Genomic DNA, 22,183 nt, shown 5'->3' with positions numbered 1-22,183 from the left:
CCTTCTGTCTTACATAACACAGAAAGCTTCATATTAGACCTTACTACCAGGTTTGTTAATGTCTAAGAAAGATTATTTTAAAAACTTGTGTTGAAAATAGGAATGCACATGCACTGTTGTATCTTTATTGGTCAAAGTAAGCTTTGATTAATGGCAGTAAGCTCATACAGTAACAAACAACAGTTACTGATGTTTAGTCTAGTCATATTCCTGTTATTGAATAAATATTTGAAATGGCACTTCAAAACTCAAGCTCTTTATGTATCTCTGCTCTCCAGTCCTAGTAGCAGTTCTCCTTTCTGTCTTGCATTTAAGTTTTTCCTTTGATTTCTCTGGTGGTGGATTTAGGAGTGAATTATGTACAGCATAGTCTGCAGTTGTATTTCTCACTGTGTCAAAAACTTCCTATTTGCAGATAGTGAAGAACAAGCACTATGACATGCATGTTGAAGTCACAACATTAAACCAAGAAAATAACAAGACTTTTGGTAATGAAGACAGAATGTTTCAGGGATACAAAACTTCCGAAGGGTTTAGGAAAGAAGACTTTGCAAAGATGAGCTCTTTCTTAGGAGAAGAGGTTTTGAGAACTGTTGATGATGCTACTCAGCTGGAATATTTTACAGAGGAATATGATGCTATTAAATTTCAAGGTCTCCGTCATGATGTAACTGCCAGGCAGTTGACTGAAGTCAAACTTTTAGACAGGTTCACTGTTGAGCAGCTCATTTCAGGGGAGAAAACTGTTGATGAGGTTCAGAAAAGTCTTGAAAAATTTTTAACTAAACCTACAGCTATAGCTGGGCTGTACCTTGAATCCAGCAAAGAGATACTCTCTTTTGCTTTAGCAGCAAAGAGAAAAATCATAGGAAAAGCACTAGCCTTAGCATTTTTAGAGGCCCAAGCAGCTACTGGTTTCATTATTGATCCCACAACAGGTCAGAAGTTCTCTGTTGATGATTCAGTTGTTAGAGGGCTTGCAGATAGTGAATTCAAGAGTAGACTGCTTGAGGCAGAGAAAGCTGTTTTGGGTTATTGCTGTTCTGGGAAAGTGTTGTCTGTATTTCAGGCTGTGGAAACTCAACTTTTAGAAAGACAAAAAGGTAAAAATATCCTTGAGGCTCAAATTGCATGTGGGGGGGTTATTGATCCTGTAAGAAGTGTTCGTGTACCTCCCGAAGCTGCTGTGCAGCTTGGTTTGCTTAATAACACAATTTTAAAATTTTTGCATGAACCTTCAAGTAATGCAAAATGTTTCCTCAATCCAAATAACAGGAAAGCTATGTACTACTGTGATTTGCTAAAAATGTGTTTATTCAGTGTAAGCAGTAAATGCTTTCTGCTTCCAGTTGGTGAAAGGAAAATAAGCAGCCCATCACCAGAGAAAAGTCATAAAACTTCTGTAATAAATGTTGACACAGGAACTGAAATGACTTCATATGAGGCTTATCAAGAAAGTTATATTGATAAAGCTACATATCTTGAGCTTTCAGAACAGGAATTTGATTGGAAGGAGTCTACGTGTTTTGACTCTGATGGAAATTCTTTTCTTTTGCTTACAGATCTTAAAACAGGTGTACAGTTTAATATTGAGGAGACCTTAAATCAGGGTAGAATTGACAGAGCATTAGTCAACAAATATAAGGAGGGCCTCATCACAGTTAATGAGTTTGGGGATATTTTAGTTAGCAGTTCACAGCCAAATAAAGATTTAAACAGTCCTATTGCAGGCTTCTGGCTTTCTGAAACCAATGAAAGAATTCCAGTCTTGAAAGCCTCACGCAAAAATTTGGTAGACAGAGTTACTGCCCTCCGATGCCTTGAAGCTCAGGTTAGTACAGGAGGTGTGATTGATCCGTTTACTGGGAAAAAGTACAGTGTTTCAGAAGCTTTGCAAAGAGAGTTAATTGATGATGGTTGTGCCAAGCAAATCCAGCAGTGTGAGCTGATCTTTACTGGGATCATTCATCCTGTAAAGAACACTGTAATGTCAGCTGTTGAAGCTGTGCATTTAAGTGCCATAGACAAAGAAATGGGCCTGCGCTGCCTGGAGTATCAGTACTTGACTGGTGGCTTGATAGATCCAAAATCTCATTCCAGATTAACAATGGAAGACGCAATTAAGAAGGGTATTGTTGATGCTATCACAGCTACAAAGATGAAGGATGAAAAACTGCACAATAAAGTTTTAACATGCCCCAAAACTAGGAAGAAGATAACCTACAAAGAAGCTTTAGATAGAGCTGTGTTTGACTGCCACACTGGGCTGCGGTTGTTAGAAGCAGCTCAGCCCATAAAAACAGGAATTTCCAGTCTTTATTTTAATTCACAGTGAACAAAACAAGTTAGTACTCATTTTGGGCTCTGCTATAAAACCTGGTAAAGTTAAGGAAAATATCTGTGATGGCCTTTATGGAAAATTGTAAGTGGTGTTTTCTAGCATTAATTAGTTGCTGTAAAACTAATTGTTATGAACAATTAGTTAGCATAAGCCACTGACACTGGAATTAGATATTACTTGATCCAAAACTGAAATTTATAGACAGGCAGATTCATAATTTCAAAATGAAATCTGTGTTTTCAGTTCTTACCTGAAGGCCTTGTCTGTCATTACCTTACATGTAGGTAGTGTAAATGAGAAATTGTACTGGGGTTGGTGAAGTTAATATTAGTTCAAAGTGGGTAGATTTACATGAGACAAGAATCATATTCTTACATTGAAGATTGAAAGGGATACCCATTTTGTGAGTGAACACAGTGGAGTATTTCATGTGACCTGTAATTTAAATTAAAATTACAAATCAGTCTGCAATACCATTTATTTTACAAGAGTGGCAATAAAATATAAAAGGATTAAATCTGCAGTGCAGTAAGCACACATGCATCAGTACTTTTCTCACACTGGTATTTCATTAATTTTAATGGGCTGCTTACACCAAAAAGTTGTGTATCCTGTCCTGAGATTTACTCTCCTTTCATGTTTTTTTCCTTAAAGTTGTTTTCTGCTCTAATAGGTAAATAAATTACAATTACATATCAACTTTTAAAAACTCCATCAAAATAAAATTATTTAATTTATGGTACATGGAAGGGCTTAAGCAGGTTTTCTTGGTATTGATAGATGTCCACCTAACAGATTGTATTTATATGAAAAGGAGTATGTTTTCCTGTGCAGAAAAGGATTAAATGTCTCGGTATTTTACTTTTATTTTTTCTTGTTTCTGTAGACATAAAAGCAATGTATTATTCCTGATTGTAATTTGGTAATCCGTGTGCATAATGTGCAAAACACTGTTATGCTACACTGGTTGTACATATCCTTATCTGAAGGTAATGCAAAGGCAGCAATTCAAAAATACTTTATATGCTAATGCTTTTTAGATTTTATCTGCTGAGTAATGGCTGGGAAGCTATGCTTTTTCTTGCTATCAATCATTTTATAATGATTTTATGTGTGTATGAATAAGCACCTTTATCATAATTAAAAATCACTTGAGATACTATTTTTGTTATTGTTTATAATTATGTGGTATTTTTGTTCCTACATTAAAGTGTCATAGTAATGCATGTGGTGGTAAATAAAAAAGAAATAATTTTATGTTTATGTGGTGATAATAATGACATTGTGATAGAACTGTTTCTACAGACATTGATGTTACATATTTCAACAATTTGCATTTACATGTTTCTTTACAATTCATGGCACTCATCAGAAATCAATGGAAGAGGAAAAGAAGGAACATGTTGAGAAAGCTGGGGATTTACTGAAATGGGTGTCAAACCTCAGCAAGACACTCAGCAAAGAAGAGGGAGAAAAGGCTGAAAAGACAGATTTACCTAAGCAACAGGTACACAGATGTCTTTTGATAAAGCACCACTTCCTCTTTTTAGGTTTTTGCATGGAATAAAATGCCAAAATAATCCATAAATACTTCCCCCTCCCCCACCCCAAAAAATCACCATTCACATTTTCCTCAGGACATAATTTCACATTTAGTTGTGAGTAGAGAGTTGGGTGAATAAACAACGTTTAGAGACACAAGCACGTTACTCAAGAAGAAGCTCCCTCTGCTTTTCACAGACCTAGCATGTGACGTATTCTGACACTGCATAATGTCAGTTTAAAGAAACTGGACCCTGCTCACCATATATCAGCCTTTGTAGAGGGAGAGTGCATCTTGTCAGGATGGCATTTTGGGCACCAGGAAGGAGAAATTTGGTAGGAGGGGCCTGAGGGCCGAGTTTCTTTTGAGAAATTTTGTTTTTGAAAAGTTAATCTGAGGGGTCCTTTAAAGGGATAGTCAAAACTGCTGTCCTAGGAAGAACAGCAGATGTTGACTGAGGCCTCTTTGTTATTGCACTAGTCCACAGCCTGTTTGTTGGAGTGGCCCATCTTGATGCCTTAGTATTTATCAGGACATTGTCACTGTGTACAGTCGTAACTGTGGCCATAAACGTCCATCTGTGAAGTTTCCTGTCAGTTCTAGGACCTCCTCTGCTGGGCTTGGCCCATGAAATAGCTGACTTACACCTAGAAAGGTTTCAGTAGGTAAAAGCTTACCTGCACTCTGAGCAGTAGGGGGACAGACCACTTGTCCACATCCCTCAGTACAGTGCTGGATGTGTCGTCATGCAGACATGATTTTGGCTCTCTTGGCATCCTGTTCTTGTGTTTTTATTATCCTATGATTTCTGGTGCCAGAGCTACTGGACCGGCATGTGCATAAATCCAGCTTGCTGTTGGAAGCTTGGCAGTCCTGATGACCACTGTGCCGGCCTATAGCTTGTTCAGAGAGGACTGGTGCTAGCTCTGGGTTTGTCCCTATATCTACAGAAGGAAGTAAGCTTGTACTGATTTGACCATAGTGATTGGTAAATTGCTAATAGTGAAAACGAGGATTTGCAAAAGCATTCAATGCTGGTCCTCTTCTGCCCTTGTTAATGACTACACTGCAAACCTTTATCAGTGCTGGGCCAGCACTCAACTCCCTAGGACATCTCAGCTTACCACAGCAACTGTGGGTGTCACCCCGTCTCTCCAGCCTGAGCCTCCAGTGAGTAACCTGTGAGTTGGCTGTCTTGCCTTCCTGTTGGCCTTTGCTTCCTTTGTGAGATGGCCTGGCGAGGTAGCTGCACCTTTCAGAGGTGCCTGGGTTTGTGTCTCCCCTGATTAGCGATGATGCCTAGACAAGTTGTGTAGGAGCATGTAGAAACTGGCAATTTCATAGCTAAGGTCAGCTGAAACACATTTCATACAGAGGATTGGGGTTGCTGTGGGGTGTAGCCAGGTATTGGGAAGAGAAGCTGCTGCACACAGCAGTCACAATGACACTGGTTCCTTGAGTAAAGTGGATCTTGTGAGCCCATCGGCTGCCTCAGCCTGCTTGCCTCATCTTCTTGCATAGTGCATCCAGTGGTTCTTCTTGTTCCTGTGCAAGCAGTACAAGTGATGACATTGTGGTATGCTGGTGGTGATTGCAAAGGGAGACTTTTTGGGCCCCTTGATATGATGCATACAAGGACAGATTGGTTGTGTCCAGACCCAGGTGAATGAAGGAACCAAACACCTTGTTCGAGACCTAATACCTATGTTGAAAATATCTCCAGCTTGCAGAACTCCCTTTTGATAATTTGCCTTTATTTATCCAAAATGAGTGCTTTTCTTTGACGAGACTACAGGGAGTTTCTCAGAAAAGTTAGAGATGAAATTCCCACAAGTTCCTCTACCAGAACAAGTCCTTTAGTGGGGATGACACAGAACTGATAGTGTGGAGACTATTAATTAATAATTCATTTTCCAGGTGTCTCTTATTGCATTTGTCTCTGTTATTGAATTTCATGAAGGCTTGTGGTCTTCTGATATGTTTTTTCAAAAATTTGTTACTTCTCATTTTGGTGAGCAACTTCTTAAACGTGACTATCGTACACAACCATTATAAAGCTGCTATAAAACGTGCCAACTATAATAAGTGATTTTAAATGATTGGTTAATTTTCCATCAAACAACATTTTGAAATATTCTATTTGTTTTGCCCAGTAGTTTTCTAAAAACAGCTAGCTTAATCAAAAGGCATATCACAATGACTTACTCGTATGTAAATGATACAATTCTGATAAATAATATCATTCCATGGATAGCCAGTATTTTTTAAAAAATCAAGCCCTTATATATTTGAGATTAGTCAATATACTGATACAAATAAGATTTTGTTTGTTTGTTTTTATTTATTTATGTACGTTATTAAGTCTTGAACACAGGTTATTTATTTTTCAGATTTCTCTTCATGAAATGTCAACCAAGAAAGAACAAATAGCTGAAGCTCTGCAGACTACTCAGTCATTTTTAGCTAAGCACAGTGACAAGTATGCCATTTTTTATTTTTCAAATAATGTAAATTAATTGAATCAATACACACCGTTTGCTTAAAAAGAAATCATCTCCTTGTAGTTCTAATTGCATGTCATGTAGAGTTTGGGGGGTTTTTTGTCTTCCCATTTGGTGAAGCTTGCTGCAATTTTGTTTATTCCAAGAACTGGACTTGGTTTGTATACCTCTGGTCATCTTATAAATATTTGATATTTAAATTTTCATTTGAAATCCAAATAATTAACAAAGTTGTAGTAAATGACTATTGAGCTACCTATCAAAAGATTGTTTCGTCTGTGCCTGAAAACAGACAGTTTAAGTTACTAAATAGCTGAGATATCTCATGACTCCTTGCTAGTTATGTTACCTATCTTGACTGGTAATCAGTAGACAAAGGCCCATGCAAAGGTTAAATGCTTCTTTTCCTGAATAACTGCAATCAATTTGTAGTTTTCTTGAACATCTTTGTAATTAGGCCATATTTTTTCCAGACTACTTGTACTAATTTCTGCTCCCCATTTTTAAGTAAAGGTAGGCAGATGACTCCCAACAAGTTACAAATTACCCAGAGATCTCCCTCTTACTTCTTTTTTTTTAATGTTTTTTCATAATAGAATGACGGATGAAGAGAGACATGAAATGGAAAAGCAAGTTCAATCCCTCCAGGAAAGCTACAGCTTGTTATCCAACGAAGCTTTGAAGCAGCTGCAGGAAGCACATCTGGGAGATGAAAAGATGGAAGGAAAGGTAACAAGATTCAAACTTATATTTCAGTTTCTCTTGAGATTTACTGCATGGTTTTCAAACCACACATGACCAGCAAAAGAAGAAGCTGCAGTTAACAGTGTGTGGAAGGAACCTGATGTTTAATTGACTGAAGGTGGTGTGTATTTGCTATGAAATACTGTATGTGTCCTTACCTGTGCACATGAGCATTCTATTCATCAGACTTCTTTTGTGAAGAGTCTTAATAATGTGTGCCTTGCATGAAGAAAGATAAGCAAACCATTCATCTCTTAACTCTTCTCTTAAAAGCCATTCTTTGACTGCTAGATAAGTCTGTGTTTCTGCTGCAAAAATGACACCGTAAAATAACGTTAATCTCTCCCATATATCACTCAGAATTGTCCTAGAAATTATCTACTTTCAGTTTTTCTTAATTTTTTTCTGGGTATGAAAACGGGAGGACATAATACAATTAGCTTTGAGACCCTGTGAATATATTTGTTAATGGATATTAGTCTTAAATACGGAGCAAGTATTCTCATATACATATAGAGGCAGAGTCTGTGTAATGAGTTCAAATAATGTTGCCAAACTGACTTCATGCTTTCCATGCAGACTAAATGCAATATTTGGTGCTAGAGTATCTGATTCCATACTGTTGAGTGTATATACAGAAATGCTGTATGCTGTAAACATGAATAGCATGGTTGTGTTGAATCACATACTGTTTCCAAATATTCTAACCTTTCACAGACATTTATAGCATGAAAATGTGCCTTTCAGGTATATGTTCTATTTGCCCTTTCTGCAATCATTTCTCCTATGTCTTTCACTAACCCTATTTACATGTGCAAAGCATAGGTTTTCAATTCACAGATGCATGTTGGTTTTAAATCTTTTATCACATCGTGTGCTGTTGAGTGACTGACATAGATCACTTGCGCATTTGAGCTGCTAACATTCACCACATTCCTCCAGGCCTGGTAAGTACGTGTTTTTATGCTTCTCATGCATTCAAAATCAAAAGCAAATTTTAAGAATACAGTCCAAAAATGATGATAGCTTTTCTTTTATATTCCCTTTTAGGTGAATAAAGTCATTGCTGGTGTCATTGACCAAACAACTGGAGAAGTCCTTTCAGTCTATCAGTCTATTTTAAGAGGTTTTCTTGACTATGACACTGGAATTAGGTTGCTTGAGAATCAGCTAATTCTTTCTGGAATAATTTCTCCAGAATTAGGAGTGTGTTATGATTTGGAAGAAGCTAAAGCCCATGCTTTAATTGATGAGCAGATTCTATTGCAGCTGCAAGAATTAAGTAATGCAAAGAAACTTATGTCAGAATCATCATTAGCAAATATTCCAGTTGTTTCAGCTTTAGAGCAAGGTCTGATTTCAGAACCTCTGGCTGTTAAAATTATTGAGAATCAGCTTTCAAGTGGGTATTTGATTTTGCCATCTACTGGAGAAAAGCTGTCTTTGCAGAATGCTTTCCAGAGGAATCTCATTCCTCCAACATTATATTCAAAACTCCTGGAAAGACAAGAATCATGTAAAGATCTCATAGACCCCAGCTGTGCCGAGAAAATTTCCCTTGAACAGATGGTTCATAGAAGCATAATACAGGAAGCAACAGGGTTAAGACTCCTACCTGTGAAACCACAAGAGAAGGGGAGAATTGTGTTGAAGTGTGGAAGGAGGGTAACTGTTCTGAGGGCGGCCCATGAAGGGCTCATTGACAAGGAAACAATGTTCAGGCTACTGGGTGCTCAGTTAATGTCTGGAGGTATCATTGACCCTGACTCAGGGAAACGAATGACTGTGGAAGAGGCCATGAGACAAGGGATGATAGATCAGGACACTGCTTGTGGGATCCTCACACATCAGGTTCAGACTGGTGGAATTCTTTGTCAAAATTCAGGACAACGCTTGACTGTTGATGAAGCTGTGCAATGCAATCTAATATCATCTACCAGTGCTCTGCTGGTATTAGAAGCACAGAAAGGCTTTGTGGGACTAATTTGGCCTCACACTGGTGAAATATTCCCCGTATCCACCTCTTTGCACCAAGATATGATTACAAATGAGCTGGCATTCAAAATACTGAATGATAGAAAGAAAATAGCTGCACTTTACATTCCAGAAACTTGTGAAATAATCAGTCTTGACAAGGCTGCAGAATCAGGGATAATAGACAGTAATACTGTATCTGTTTTGACCAATGTGACTTTACCAGATAAAATGCCCAATGTAGAAGAATTCAAGTCCCCTTGTAAAAATGCTGCAAAATGGTTATCAACTTATGAATTTCTGCCATCTGTATTTCATGACTGTGAGGGGGAACATGAAGGTTCTGGCACAGAGGACCCTGTATGTCATAATCTAGATCAAGCTAAGAAACTATTCATGTCTTACCTGATGGTAAATAGTTATATGGATGCAAACACTGGACAGAGACTTCTGTTATATGATGGACAACTGCAAGAAGTCATCAGTATGTTGTTGGAAGGTGATAGAGCTGGGTACAATGCTGGTGTGGCAGAAATGGAGTACAGTAACAAATACCTAAGCTCAAAAGGAATTCAGCTAAAGTCAGCAGATAGTATTCAGAGTGATCTTTCAGGTGCTGAGAATTATTGTAGTAACTGGAAATGTAATCAATTTGATGATTTTGGGAATTATGTATCTTCACAAGATCTCCATGTGTGCAGGCCAGAGGTTTGCGATACTCTTGGTACTGAGCAATCAGAACATACACAGGAGATGCTGTTAACTGTCCCTGCAGAACTCAGAAATGTAGTAAGCAGTACTCAAAATCCCATGAAGAGAAATGAACTCAGAGGCTTTTTTGAGGTTTCTGAGTGGACAGAAATCTGTGAACATAACAGTCAGCAGACAAATATAGAAAACATTGAAGGATATCTTCCAAATGACTCAAATTCAAGACTTTTATCACAAACAGCAAAAGAAGAGATTTGTGTGGGAGACCATCTGGATAATGAAAACATGAATGTTGAAACATTACAAAATTCTGTAAACGTGAATGATTTGTCAGATAACAAAACATGGAGGGAGCTGGAGGGGTGCATGGAAGAAGGGCCTCACATATTTCAAGCTGAAGGTAGCAGAAGGGTATTGGATAACAGCAAGAATGATAATTTTCAGAGAAGTCTTGGTTCATCCATCAGTGCAGACACTGAATATAGACTTCCAGAAGAGTTGGTTAGTCAGTGTGGTGTAAAGTTTGAAGACAACAGATACAGTGCGCAACTTCTCCAGGAATATGCAGGTCCATCCCTAGAGGACTGTCTTTATATCCATGGAAGGCCATCCCTGGAGGATTGTACTGATTTTTGGAATAAGCTGTGTCTAGAAGACAGCACAGACATGCACCATAGGCTTTCATTGGGTGGTGATATGGTCATACACAATGGACCACCTCTGGGGGACAGTAACAGCATAGCACAAAGGCTGACAGGAGAAGAAAGTGATCTTACATTCCACAAGCTATTGCCGTGTGACAGTAGTTCTGACTCATCAGGAGAGGGGGATGATGGCATCCCACAGCTTGAGAGTAACTGCTTGCAGCAGGAATGTGGTGAGGTAGCCTCTGAAGAGGACAGCTCTCAGCTGGATGATGATGCCTATGAAACACCACAGGGAGGTGATGATGACAGTGATGTCTATGACACTCCACAAATGGATGATGATGATGATGATGATGATTCCTCTGACACTTCTCAAGGTGATGAGGGGTTTGATACCTTGCAGTTGGGGGATGATGGTACACCAGAGCCAGAATTGGCTGGAAGATCAGTTCCATTAGGTTTTCTGGAGGAGAGAGGTGGTCGAATAACCGTAACAGAAGAGACCAGCTCTTTTCAAGAATTTGCAGCTAATGCTGGAGAGAATGTTCATGTAAATGTGAAAGGGCAACCTGAGAGCATAACTATAGCTTCGGCAAATGCCAAAACTATGGAAAAAATCCCTGAGGAAAGGGAAAGAACAGGGAGTTTTGGAGAGAAGGAGCAAGAGTTACCAGTTACTGGTGAGAATGAAGGGAGAAAAGAAGGAGGCATGAGCTATTTAAGGAATATGTATGAAGCAGATGTACAAGACAGGAATGAGGAGGTTGAAATGAAAGCAGAAGGTGACCTGTGTGAGGAGGAATCTGAAGGTACACAGGAGGAGGAAGATTATGAGGAGGATTATGATACTTATGATGACTCTGACACTGATTCTGACAGTGAAGATGAAATGGATATTTCTTATTCACATCATCAACGTATAAGTAAGGGTGACCAGCTGTTAATTTCTGTAGAAGATGTAGAAAGGAGCAAGGAAAACAATCAGAATATTGATGACTGCTGCTATTCTTTAGGCCACAAGACAGGATATACTTTGCAATTCCAGTCTAACCATGAAAATGGAAAACTGTCTTCAGTAATGTGTGAATCAATGTCAAATGTTTCTGAAGAAAGATGTGTTGGTCTTTCATGTACCAGTGAAGAAGACAGGCAGCAGGAAACAGCAGATGAATATGGGACTTGTGTCAAAAGTGAGCATATGCCACAAGATACTATGGAGCATATTCAGTCTGAAAATACCTTTGACACTAAATGGATGTCCACTAAGAGTGAAGGGAATAATGAAACACAGTTTAGGGTTCCAGGTTCTCAGTTTCTTGACGAAACTCTGAAATCTGAAATCAGTGGGACAGCCTACCTACAGCAAGCCACTGATGATGACCAAAATACCTGGACAAATTTGCTTCTCTCAGAATGCTTTACTGATAGCGTGAATAAAGATAATAATACCATGCGAGTGTTAGATTCAAATTGTGGACAGAGAGAGACACTACTTGCAGAGGAAAAGGTATTAAATTATATGGAACAACTAAAGGAAAGTTCATCCCAAATGGAAAATTATTTCCTTACAGATACCCCTTATGTAAGTGATAATAGTTCAGTTAGGGACCCAGTACATCCAGTCACCAGTTGGAAGCATAGTCAGATAGGAGGAGGTTTTGAAATTCTTACAGAAAATAAAAATAGAGTAAATATTATCAAGGAATGTGATGTCGTGGGGATAAGTAATAGTCCCATTCAAATGGAAAACCTTGGGGAAATATTTGATGCAACAGTAATTAAAGCTGCTAGAGAAACTCCTGTTGCAAGTAAAGAAAAAGTAAATGTTGATCAAGCTTTCCTTGAAATTCAAGGTTCAAGATCAGATGAATTTAAGAGCAATGTTAACAATTCTGCTGCTTTAAAACAACATACAACATGCATAAAAGAAGGTGGCCATTCAGAACTCAATAAAACTGAATTCTGTTTTGAGGACATGGAAAGAGGGGAGAAGGGCATACTGAATGAAAAGAATTTTCTGCTAAATACAGAAGAAATGCATTCAAGTGAATTTAACACCTACTGTTTCCCCCCACCTGATACAGTGAAACCAAAGGAGATTAGCATAACTAAAGAAATGGGGAGACTTAACTGTCAAAATACTGACAATGTTCTTAAAGACATTCCACAAAACAAAGCTAGTGAAATTTCCCCCACAAAACCAGATGCTTTAGGAAGTATTGAGGATACCAAAGAATTAGGGGATGGAAGTGAAGTGCTACCTACTGGGGGACATACCCATATCACCGATGTTTCTTCTGCAATTCTGAGTAGCATAGGGACTAAGTTGAGTTACGGTGCCCAGAACGAACATGAGATGCTGAAAAACACAAAGGGAGAAAATGTCATGGTCTGTGAGACTTCCTCCCTTGGAAATGGTGTAAAAAACCAAATGTCCATGGAGTCATTGCAAAAAGAAATGGGACCCTGCAAAGATTTTCAAGTAAAGGAAGGTGTTTCACAATCAGCAGATGTGTCTGACACACTAATGGAAGACTTACAGAATTTATTACAAAGGAAATTGAAAATGGGACATGTTTACTGCAAGCAGGAAAGTGAACATGTAAGTTACTCTGATACCAGAACTTTAATGCAAAATTTACTTAAAATGGTTAGAAGCACCCAGCTTGCAAATGAAATGTCTAGTGGGTCAAATCTGAAGCAAATAAGCAATGCTGTTAGAACTGCATTAATGGTCACCACGCTGTGCACAGAGCACAAGGGCAGTGATGCTCCCTCACTGCCTTGGCCTGACTGCAGAAGTCCTGATCTTCTTCATGATATTCTGAAGCAGGAATCCTGCAAGCAAAAGACAGCTGATCCAGATAAAAGGAAGAGTGAAACAGACATTAAAGCTCATGTTCCCAAGCTTACTACTGCTGAACTTCTGGAAATCTTTCAGATCTCACTTGGAGATGAAGGTACAAGCAAGTTAGAGGAGCTGATAAATGGTTTGCTTATGAGCTCACAGGTTCCTGGTACTACCACAGAGCGTGAGGGTAAAGGCAAAGGAGATGGGCTTTATTCTCTTTCCTCGACAGAACAATCAGAGCTTGGATCAGAAACTGATGAAGAGAAAACATTGGCAGATAACACAACCACTGCTTGGAAAAGTGATCAGGAGCATGGGAAGACAGAGAGCCTGTCCAAAGGCTTGACTGAGCCTGTTTTGAAAACAAAAGAAGCAGTCATGGGAGACACCCCCACTAGCATGGTAAGTAAAAAGAATATGTACTCAGTGTCCTGTGTTAATGGAATTGTGTGGATATTTCCAAGTGCTGGAGTGAACAGCCAAATGGGAAAAATGGTTGAAAAAATTGATTATAAATTAAAAATAAATCATAATAAACCCAAGGGCTTTTATGCTTATTTTCAAGTCAGTTTGGAAAATCTTTTCTTATTTTTAAAACTAATTTTCAGTTTGATGGAGTACAGCAATGTTTAAAGTTAACGGAGAAAATGCAAGAACATTTGGCAGTGCTTCAAGATATGAAAAACCACCTAGATAAACAGCAGCCCATTAGTAACAGCCTGGAAATACTAAAAGCTGAACTGGAACAGCTAGAGGTAAGTAAAGTGTTCTTTGTGCTTGTATTTCAAGGATGGGTGCTAGAAATAGCCCCTAGGTTTAAAAAGGGAGATTTAAAATGTAATTAAAGCAATTCAGATTTAAACGTTTTTCCTAGTAACAATGCATTTTTTATATATTCTCTTCGTAGACATTTGAATCAGGCCTGGCTACCTTTGCAATTATACTAAAAAAGGACATGAAGTTGGCAGAAGAATTCTTAAAGTCTTATAACAGGGATATTCCAGAAGAGAAACTTAAAGAGCTAAAGATAAGCCATGACTCTTTGCAGGAAGCATTTTTGGTGGTCTGTGATAGATCTTCAAAACGAGCAAAACAAATAGTCTGCACTGTTGACTTGGAAATGGTATGTTTTTATCAGTGTAAGTTTTTACCTTGATTTTCTTCAAGGTAATAAGACTAAAATAAAGGAATTTGGCTTTTCTTTATTTTATCTTTATACTAAGATACATGCACGATTCAATTTAATATGAGAGAAAATGTGACTAGACCCAGGAGCATAAATAAATATACAACTTCCCTTTCTAGTCTAAGCTTGCAGGGTTACACCAGCAACTTTTAAACCAGCTGCAGAGATTTTCAGACTGGATCACAGAGAACAATAAAATCATGAATGACTTCACTATGAATACTAATGATACAGAAGAGATGAAGAGGAGTTTACAGCTATTTAAAGTAAGTGCTCTTTATGGCAGGTGTTAATGCTTCTGGCAAAAGTTGCTCCTTATTATTAATTATTAGCTAGGGTTTTTTTAATTCTTTCTCAATAACCTCTATTGCCAGAAGAGTTGACTGGAAGTAATTACTTAAGAAGACAACCATTTGATAATCCAGTAATAAAATCTTGTTAATTTGCTTTTTCACTTGCAAAAAAAGTTTCATAGAGTTAGGATTACTGAGAAAGCTATTGGTTCTACTTACATTTGTTGCAATAAATCTGAGCCTTTTAAAAATTTAATTTATAATACAGATATTTCAGTGATTAAATTTGGATTTTTATTCATTGGGTTCAGAATCTTTACTGAAGTTTCATTGTCTTCTAAATCAATTATATGTGAGAAGACAAGATGGGGGAAAAAAAGGTGTCTTCATTACACACTCCATAAAATGAGTAATGGGAAACAAAGCAGATCAAATTTTTAGTAAAGTTCATGTACTTCTATATGTATGAAAAATAATAAATATTTTAGTTGTTTTACTGTGCTTAAATAGAGTTCCAGAGAATGGATATGGTCGTAGGGGGCTCCACAGTATGTAGCAGAATTTGCCACATTGCTAGAAATGGTGACATTGTTGCTATGGAGTTAAGAATAGGAATGTTTTCAAGTATATATTTTAAAATTTCTGTGTCTTCAGACCTAGAACCTAGAAATGTTACATCTAACCTGCCATAAATCTTTTAGAGTTTAAGGTCAGTCAGTTTTCAGACATCCATGAGAGAGCAAAGAAATAGAGATGTACAAGATCACATTTTTTATTACTTGGACACAAGCTGTCCTGAGGCAAACCATGCCCAAGTTCTAATGTCATACCTGAATGTGTCAGTATGATTCTGAGTTTTGATTTTCCATGACTAAATTTTCTACCAAAAGCATTTTGGAATAGAAGTGAAGAAGAGATGGTGAGGATACTTGTGATTTATTTGTACCTAATTTTTCTTTGTTGCTAGTAATTCCCTTCACTTTATTTACAGAACAGTGCTGGAGAGCTCAGCTGTAAAAAAATGCAACTGGAGTCCACTGCATTTGATGTTCAGTTCTTCATTTCTGAACATGCCGAAGATCTTTCTCCTAATCAGAGCAAACAGCTGCTGAGGCTCTTAAACACCACCCAGAAATCTTTTCAGGAAGCACAGGAAGCAATAACTTCTCAAGTGGAAAGTTTAGAGACTCAGTTACAGGCAGTGCAAGAGCTGGGTGATCAGAAGGTTTGCCTTTCTGTGTAAATGTGTGCCGAATGTTCCTGTGTATGGATGAGGAATTTTAATGCCACCATGCAATATTGAGTGTATTTCTATCTTTTCCCTTTTTACTACAGATACCTTCATAATTCTACAAAGATGATATTGATGAAATTTGGTGAATTATCATTTTTGTCTTGGCATACTCACAGAAACAGCATATTAAATTAAGAACAGACCCAAGTCTGCTCTTTCTCGCAATGAGAAGTTTACTTGAGGTTTCTCTCAAGTGTTGTTTCTTCAGCAGCTATATCAGTAATTGATCTGAGCTATATAGATCATTGAGTTTGCTATTGCATCATTGCATAACACTCTGGTCTTGCTGAAGATTTTCTTTCCCTTTAATTTGCCAGGTCATCTGCTTATGAGATCTTTTCTCTAGATCTTCATAATCCAAGAACCAGATTTGTTAAAATCTGTGTACCATGGATTGTTTTTTTACTGAGATGGGTTAGAGGGACAAACAATGAGTAAACTGACCAAGACTTGCAGTTCTAGGTGTGGGCACTGGGAAAATGTGAGTCAAGTTGGTCAGGTGACTTCAGCAGGCACAGCTGCAGCTGGCAAGTGCGAGCAGCCTTTGTAGAGTCGAAGGAGGCTGATAAGATACTGCAGCTTAACAGCACCTTCTCTCACAGCAGCACTGTTAGGACTCAGAATCACCACCTAAGCCCTTGGTTTATGTGTAATTAAAAGTGCTTTAGTATTCTGAAGACTTAGTATTATTTTGCCATTCCAAGAACATTTCTTTCTACTATATTTTGTGAAAGAAGTATAAAATTGAGTACAGGAAAGGCATGGATAAGGTTTCTAGGACTTTGTAGCAATAATGAGCTTGCATGTTTTGTTCTTCTCTACTGCTTAAAAAGTCCACAGTTTCTATTCAGGTAACATGTTATGCATACCAAAAAGAGCTAACTCACATTCACAACTAACCTCTGTTTTGATGTCCTTTTTTTTCAGAATTAATAGTGTTTATCACAGGTTTCAAGTGGTTAAGAGACTGGATTTTCACTCCTGTTGTTTGGAGATTTCATCCTTCACATATGTGCATGGCCAGACTTCTATTGGGCAATTCCATCAAACATGGTCTCTTTTACTTACAACATATTTGAGGTTTATCCATAACTTCTGTATGTTCATCTTGCTCTTTGTACCACTGCTATCATGTTTACAGCATACTTTTTAAAGTTACTGCTTTGCAATATTGATTTTCAAAGGTTTCTGATATCTATTAGAGCGTTCATTCCTGAAGTGAGGATTTTTTGTCTTATCGTTCAATTGTACTTGGCTCTGATCTAGGACGTGGCTGAGCGGCAGCAGGAATGCAAAGAGAAACTGCAGGAAATCTGTGATTTGCTTACACAGACTGAAAATCGACTCATCGGGCAGCGACAGTCTCTTGTTATTGGAGACAGCAAGGCTGAGCTGGAACAATACCAGACCAAACAGGAGGTATGCACAATTCCAGTCATGGAAGTTAAAGAAGCCTGGGCGCACAGGAGAGTGACTCGACTCTTTTGTTGACTAACAAGGCTTGTCATGTGAGAGGAGAATAAAATAGATTTGTTTGACCTACCAAAAGCAAAGGCTTAGTGGCATGCATTTAAACTGCTGCCTGTGAATATACTCCAGTATGTGCCAGTGGGAGAAACTTCCAAATGAGGAGACACTAGAATAGGGAGTATGTGCTACACACTTCAAGAAGCACTCTTGAAACAAGCATGATTTTTTTTTAATATATTTGTGTAAGATTGTTCCTGTTGAATGTGATAAAATCATGTATGTTTATTATCCTAAAATAATTTAGCCAGCTTTCTAACTGGTATCAGGAAGTGTTTATTCCTGTTCAGAGTACTTTGAAAAATTTTGCTGCAACATTTTCTCTTGCCTGAGGCTTTCCATTGCTTCAGTCTTGTTGTGTTTTGAATTCTGGTTCTTGTTAATGTTTCTTGCACTCTGGTGTCCTTATTGTCTTGGTTTGAAAGACAGATATCTGCTAGGAAGGGGCAGGACCTCCCTAGAGATGGAGAATTCAAATCCCCTCCCTCCAAATTATTCCGATTAAAAAAATTTAAAGGAGCTTTCAGGAAGAGGTATGGGGTAGGAATAACAGTTCTTTACTAATATATATGACAAAACGACAAACAAACAACAACTACAGCATCAATAATAAACAGAATCAAGAACCTTGAGGGCTTTCTTTTACAAAAGCCCAGAGCAGTTTGATCTCGGCGCCCCTGCAGGGCTCCGAGAGGCCGAACTGGAAGGAAGGAAAAGTCCCGGGCTGGTGGATGAGATGAGGAGCTCTGTGCTGGCAGCTGGAGCAGCAGGGGTGTCCCGGCAGGGCTGGGCAGTGCAGGGCTACAGAGTAGCAGGAGAGCCTCAAAGGTCCGAAGAAGCAGCGGCGGTGGGGGGAGAGGCTGGAGAAAGCGAGTTCAGGATTCCCGGGTACACGAACAGATAACGATAGATTTCCCAGGACGAGGCAGAGGCAGAGGGCAGCCTGACCGTCCTCCTCGGCGCTGAGAGCAAGAGTGCCCTCCCCTCCCCCAGATCTGTCTTTTTGCCTTTCCCAAAGCTCATCATCTCTCCCCTCTGAGGGACACTCCCAGGGACTCAGAAACAATAGGTGTAGCTTCGTGCTGCCATATCCCTCAAGTACCCCTTTTTGTTCTGACTAAGTAGTCATTAAGGCTTCTTGGAAACTTATGGGAAGAAATTCTGTGAGAAGAAAAAAAAACCAAATCTAACCCCCAACACTTATGTAGCAAACCCCTTTCAATTTGGTTTTTTTCCTTGCTCTTCAGCTGTATCCAGTCATCTATAAGCTTTTACTCTGTCCTGATAGATATTGAGTTTATGATAGTTAAGGGACTGAAGGATTTGGTACTTCTCTTCTTCCTCCACCTAGTACTTGTGTACTGTACTGTAGAGCTCCAACTCTCTGTAAAAGGAGAAATTTCCTTATTCATCTTGCCTTGCTTGACTTATCCTTAAAGTAATGCATCTAGTTTGTCAAAATTGTTCTTATAGTCAGTCAGTCATACAGACACACCTGGAGTAGTTTTTAATATCTCTTACCTGTCTTAAAGATTTATGGCCTAAATGTGGTACTCATGGGGAGTGAAGAACTGATACAGCATGTGTCTCAATTTTTTTTCCATCAGCTGTTTGTGACTGCCTAGCAGAGTAGTTGTTGTTTTATGACTGATTTCTTGGAATCATCATTCAAAAAGTGTGTTTTAGGAGGGAATGGGGGTTAAAAAGTCTTTTTTGATCAAGTCAGAGCTTTCATCCTCAGTGCACTGTTTGAAAGGGAGCATGGAGATCTGGTCACAGCAAAGGCTTTTTTTGATGATACAGGGTCCCCAGGAAAATCTTTTTAATGCACTTCCTAAGTGTTAAAATGAGCTGCAGTTCTGGCTGCTATATATTCTATAATTTCTGCAAAATCTGTAGTCTAGAATGAGGATCAAATGTTTTGTCTTGCATATCCAAGACAGTTACACTCCTTAAAAAGGTGAAAAATGTCATTGTTTCAGTAGCTGGGGGAAAGTATTCAACAGTGTAATCATTACAATTAAAGCTCCTCTCAGAAAATTAAGAGGCAGACTAGGAAAAATGCTTTGAGTAAATTAAAATTAAAGATCTGTCTTCTGTGAAATTCAATGGAAATAAACATTCTTGAGAGACTGAAATGTTATGATTTATTACAATAGAAGAAAAAAAAATTGCATGCCATTTCTGGCCTGAACAAACCCAAGAAATACAGGAAAACTTTCACCCAGGAAGAATGATTACAGTCTTCTGACTTCTATTCAGTCAGCTTTTTTTCAGCAGCTTTCTGTTAGGATAGTGATGGACTAGAATTTGTCAGGAGACAGGAGACTCACTTTACTAACTGCAGTGTAGCAGATTTACTTAAGTCTTGATTTCGAAAAAATTAAGATATATGTTCTGTATATATATGGAAATGCAATATTGGAACTGTTAAACAAAGGGCAGAAAGTGGCCTCAGTCTGAATAGGACTGTAAGCAAACAGATTCTCAATTAAAAAAAAAGTTATAAAAGACAGATTGAGCTGCAACCACATTGTCAGATGTTGATGTCTTTGATTTTAATAATTGTCTTCAATCATGTGCAGCTAGGAAGGATCAGTGTGATGCTTACCCCTAGAAGAGAGATAGTTCCAATAAGGATAATTGGATAGATCTCATTAATATTTTGCTTCCTCCAATTCTCTTTCTTTTTTATCAAAAGGAGATACAAAAAGACATGAGGACAAGTGCCCAGACACTGGCAGAAATTGTGAAAAATACTGAAACCTTCTTGAAAGAGAACGGAGAAAAGTTGTCACAAGAAGACAAGAGTATCCTGGAACAGAAACTAAATGAAGCTAAGACAAAGTGTTTGCTCCTTAGCCAGAAGGCAGAAGAGTCCAAGAAAGAACTGGATAAAGCCATGACAACAGCAATTAAGCAGGAAACAGAAAAGGTCTTTAGGCAACAATTTCATACCTTTATTCAAACCCTTTTCATGCCTCATGGTATTAGTCGTGCAACTTAGTGTCATGTGGTGGATTGACGTTGTCTGGATGCCAAAAAGCCATTCCATCACTTCCTTCCTCAGCTGGACAGGGGAGAGAATATTTAGTGAAAGCCTTGTGGGTTGAGATAAGGGCAGGGAGACATCACTCACAGTTGCTGTCATGGGAAGAACAGGCTTAACTTGGGGAAATTATTTTTATTACCAATCAAATTAGAATAGGATAATGATAAATAAAAACTAAATCTTAACTATATCTTCCCTCCACCTCTCCCTTGTTCCTGAACTCAGCTCTGGGGTTCTCTCCCTCATTCCTACCACTGGTGCCAGGGGGATAGGGAATGTGGGTTGTGGCCAATTCATCACACATTTTCTCTGCCGCTCCTTCCTCCTCAAGGGGAGGACTCCTCACATTCTCCCTGTGCTCCTGTGGGGTCCCTCATACAGGAGACAGTCCTTCATGAACTTCTCCAATGTGAGTCCTTCCAAATGACTCCAGTGTGGTCCCTTCCATGGGGTGCAGTCCTTCAGGCACAGTGTTCCAGTATGTGGAATGACCTCATGTAGTCACAAGTTGTGCCACAAACCTGCTCTCAACTGTGGGCTTCCCATGGGGTCACAGCTTGCTTTGGTCATCCATCTGCTCTGGAGTGGGTTTTTCCCAGGGCTGCAGGTGGATCTCTGCATCCCCTGGCCCTCCGTGGGCTGCAGGGGCACAGCTGCCTCACCATGGGCTGTACCTTGGGCTGCAGGGGAATCTCAGCTCCAACACCTGGAGCACATCCTGCCCCTCCTTCTGCACTGACCTTGGTCTCTGCAGAGCTGTTCCTCTCACAAATCTTCACCCCTCTCTTTAGGCTGCTGTTTTTCTTTTACTCTGTGATCCCAGAGTTGCTACCACCATTGCTGATGGACTTGGCCTTAGCAAGTGGTGGTGCCATGTGGAGCTGGTTGTCATTGGGGCTGTTGGACATGAAGGAAGCTTCTGGCAGCTTCTCCGAGAAGCCACCCCTGCAGCCCTCCTGATTCCAAAACCTGCCCAACCAAACCCAATAGATATTGATAAACTGTGGAGAGGTTAATATCGTATTTCATTTGGATAACTTATAAACTGTTGGTTTATTCACTTATAAAATAAACAGCAACCTCTAAATTAATCAAGATTTTTCTTTGATGTTAATGTATTTCAAATTGTTTATTTGCTATTTTGTGATCTTTGAAGAAGATTTCTAAATTGAAACTGTGATATTTTAATGTAGGTTGCCGCCATAGAACAGCTGGAAGAAAGTAAAAATACAATAGAAAATCTTTTGGATTGGTTATCAAATGTGGATAAAGAAGCGGAGCATGGACGGAAATTCAAGCAAGTGATAGAGCAGAATGGAACACACTTTGAAGAAGGAGATGTGAAAGTTTTGGAAGGAGAGGAGGATGATGTCAATGGTAATCTGCTGGAAATGCAGCAAGACATTGAAACTGAGGTGGATGGACTAGTAAAAAGCATAGATGACAATCTGAACCAGCAGTATCAGAAAGTCAAGGTATTGTTACTGCGTTTATTCACCATTTAGGTGTATCACTCCTT

General features: G+C 38.8%; 1 protein-coding gene across 5 annotated transcripts in view; it reads left to right on the top strand.

The window, feature by feature from the left end:
* The window catches only part of DST (dystonin), a 293,083-nt gene that overhangs the window by 173,494 nt on the left and 97,406 nt on the right, over positions 1-22,183 (top strand). For 4 of the 5 annotated variants that reach the window (XM_063389398.1, XM_063389397.1, XM_063389401.1 and 1 more), the window contains 6 exons: positions 3,714-3,848; positions 6,275-6,363; positions 6,982-7,114; positions 17,352-17,504; positions 20,314-20,547; positions 21,858-22,139. In XM_063389398.1, the coding sequence (XP_063245468.1) occupies positions 3,714-3,848; positions 6,275-6,363; positions 6,982-7,114; positions 17,352-17,504; positions 20,314-20,547; positions 21,858-22,139 (1,026 nt within the window). Of the gene's footprint in view, positions 1-415; positions 3,504-3,713; positions 3,849-6,274; positions 6,364-6,981; positions 7,115-17,351; positions 17,505-20,313; positions 20,548-21,857; positions 22,140-22,183 lie in introns of those variants that run through there. The other variant, XM_063389402.1, reaches the window with a different exon arrangement.

The sequence above is a fragment of the Prinia subflava genome, chromosome 2, assembly GCF_021018805.1.
Source record: "Prinia subflava isolate CZ2003 ecotype Zambia chromosome 2, Cam_Psub_1.2, whole genome shotgun sequence".
Lineage (NCBI taxonomy): Eukaryota > Metazoa > Chordata > Aves > Passeriformes > Cisticolidae > Prinia > Prinia subflava.
Note: the sequence above shows the minus strand (reverse complement) of the source record. Positions and strands in the feature narration are given on the sequence as shown.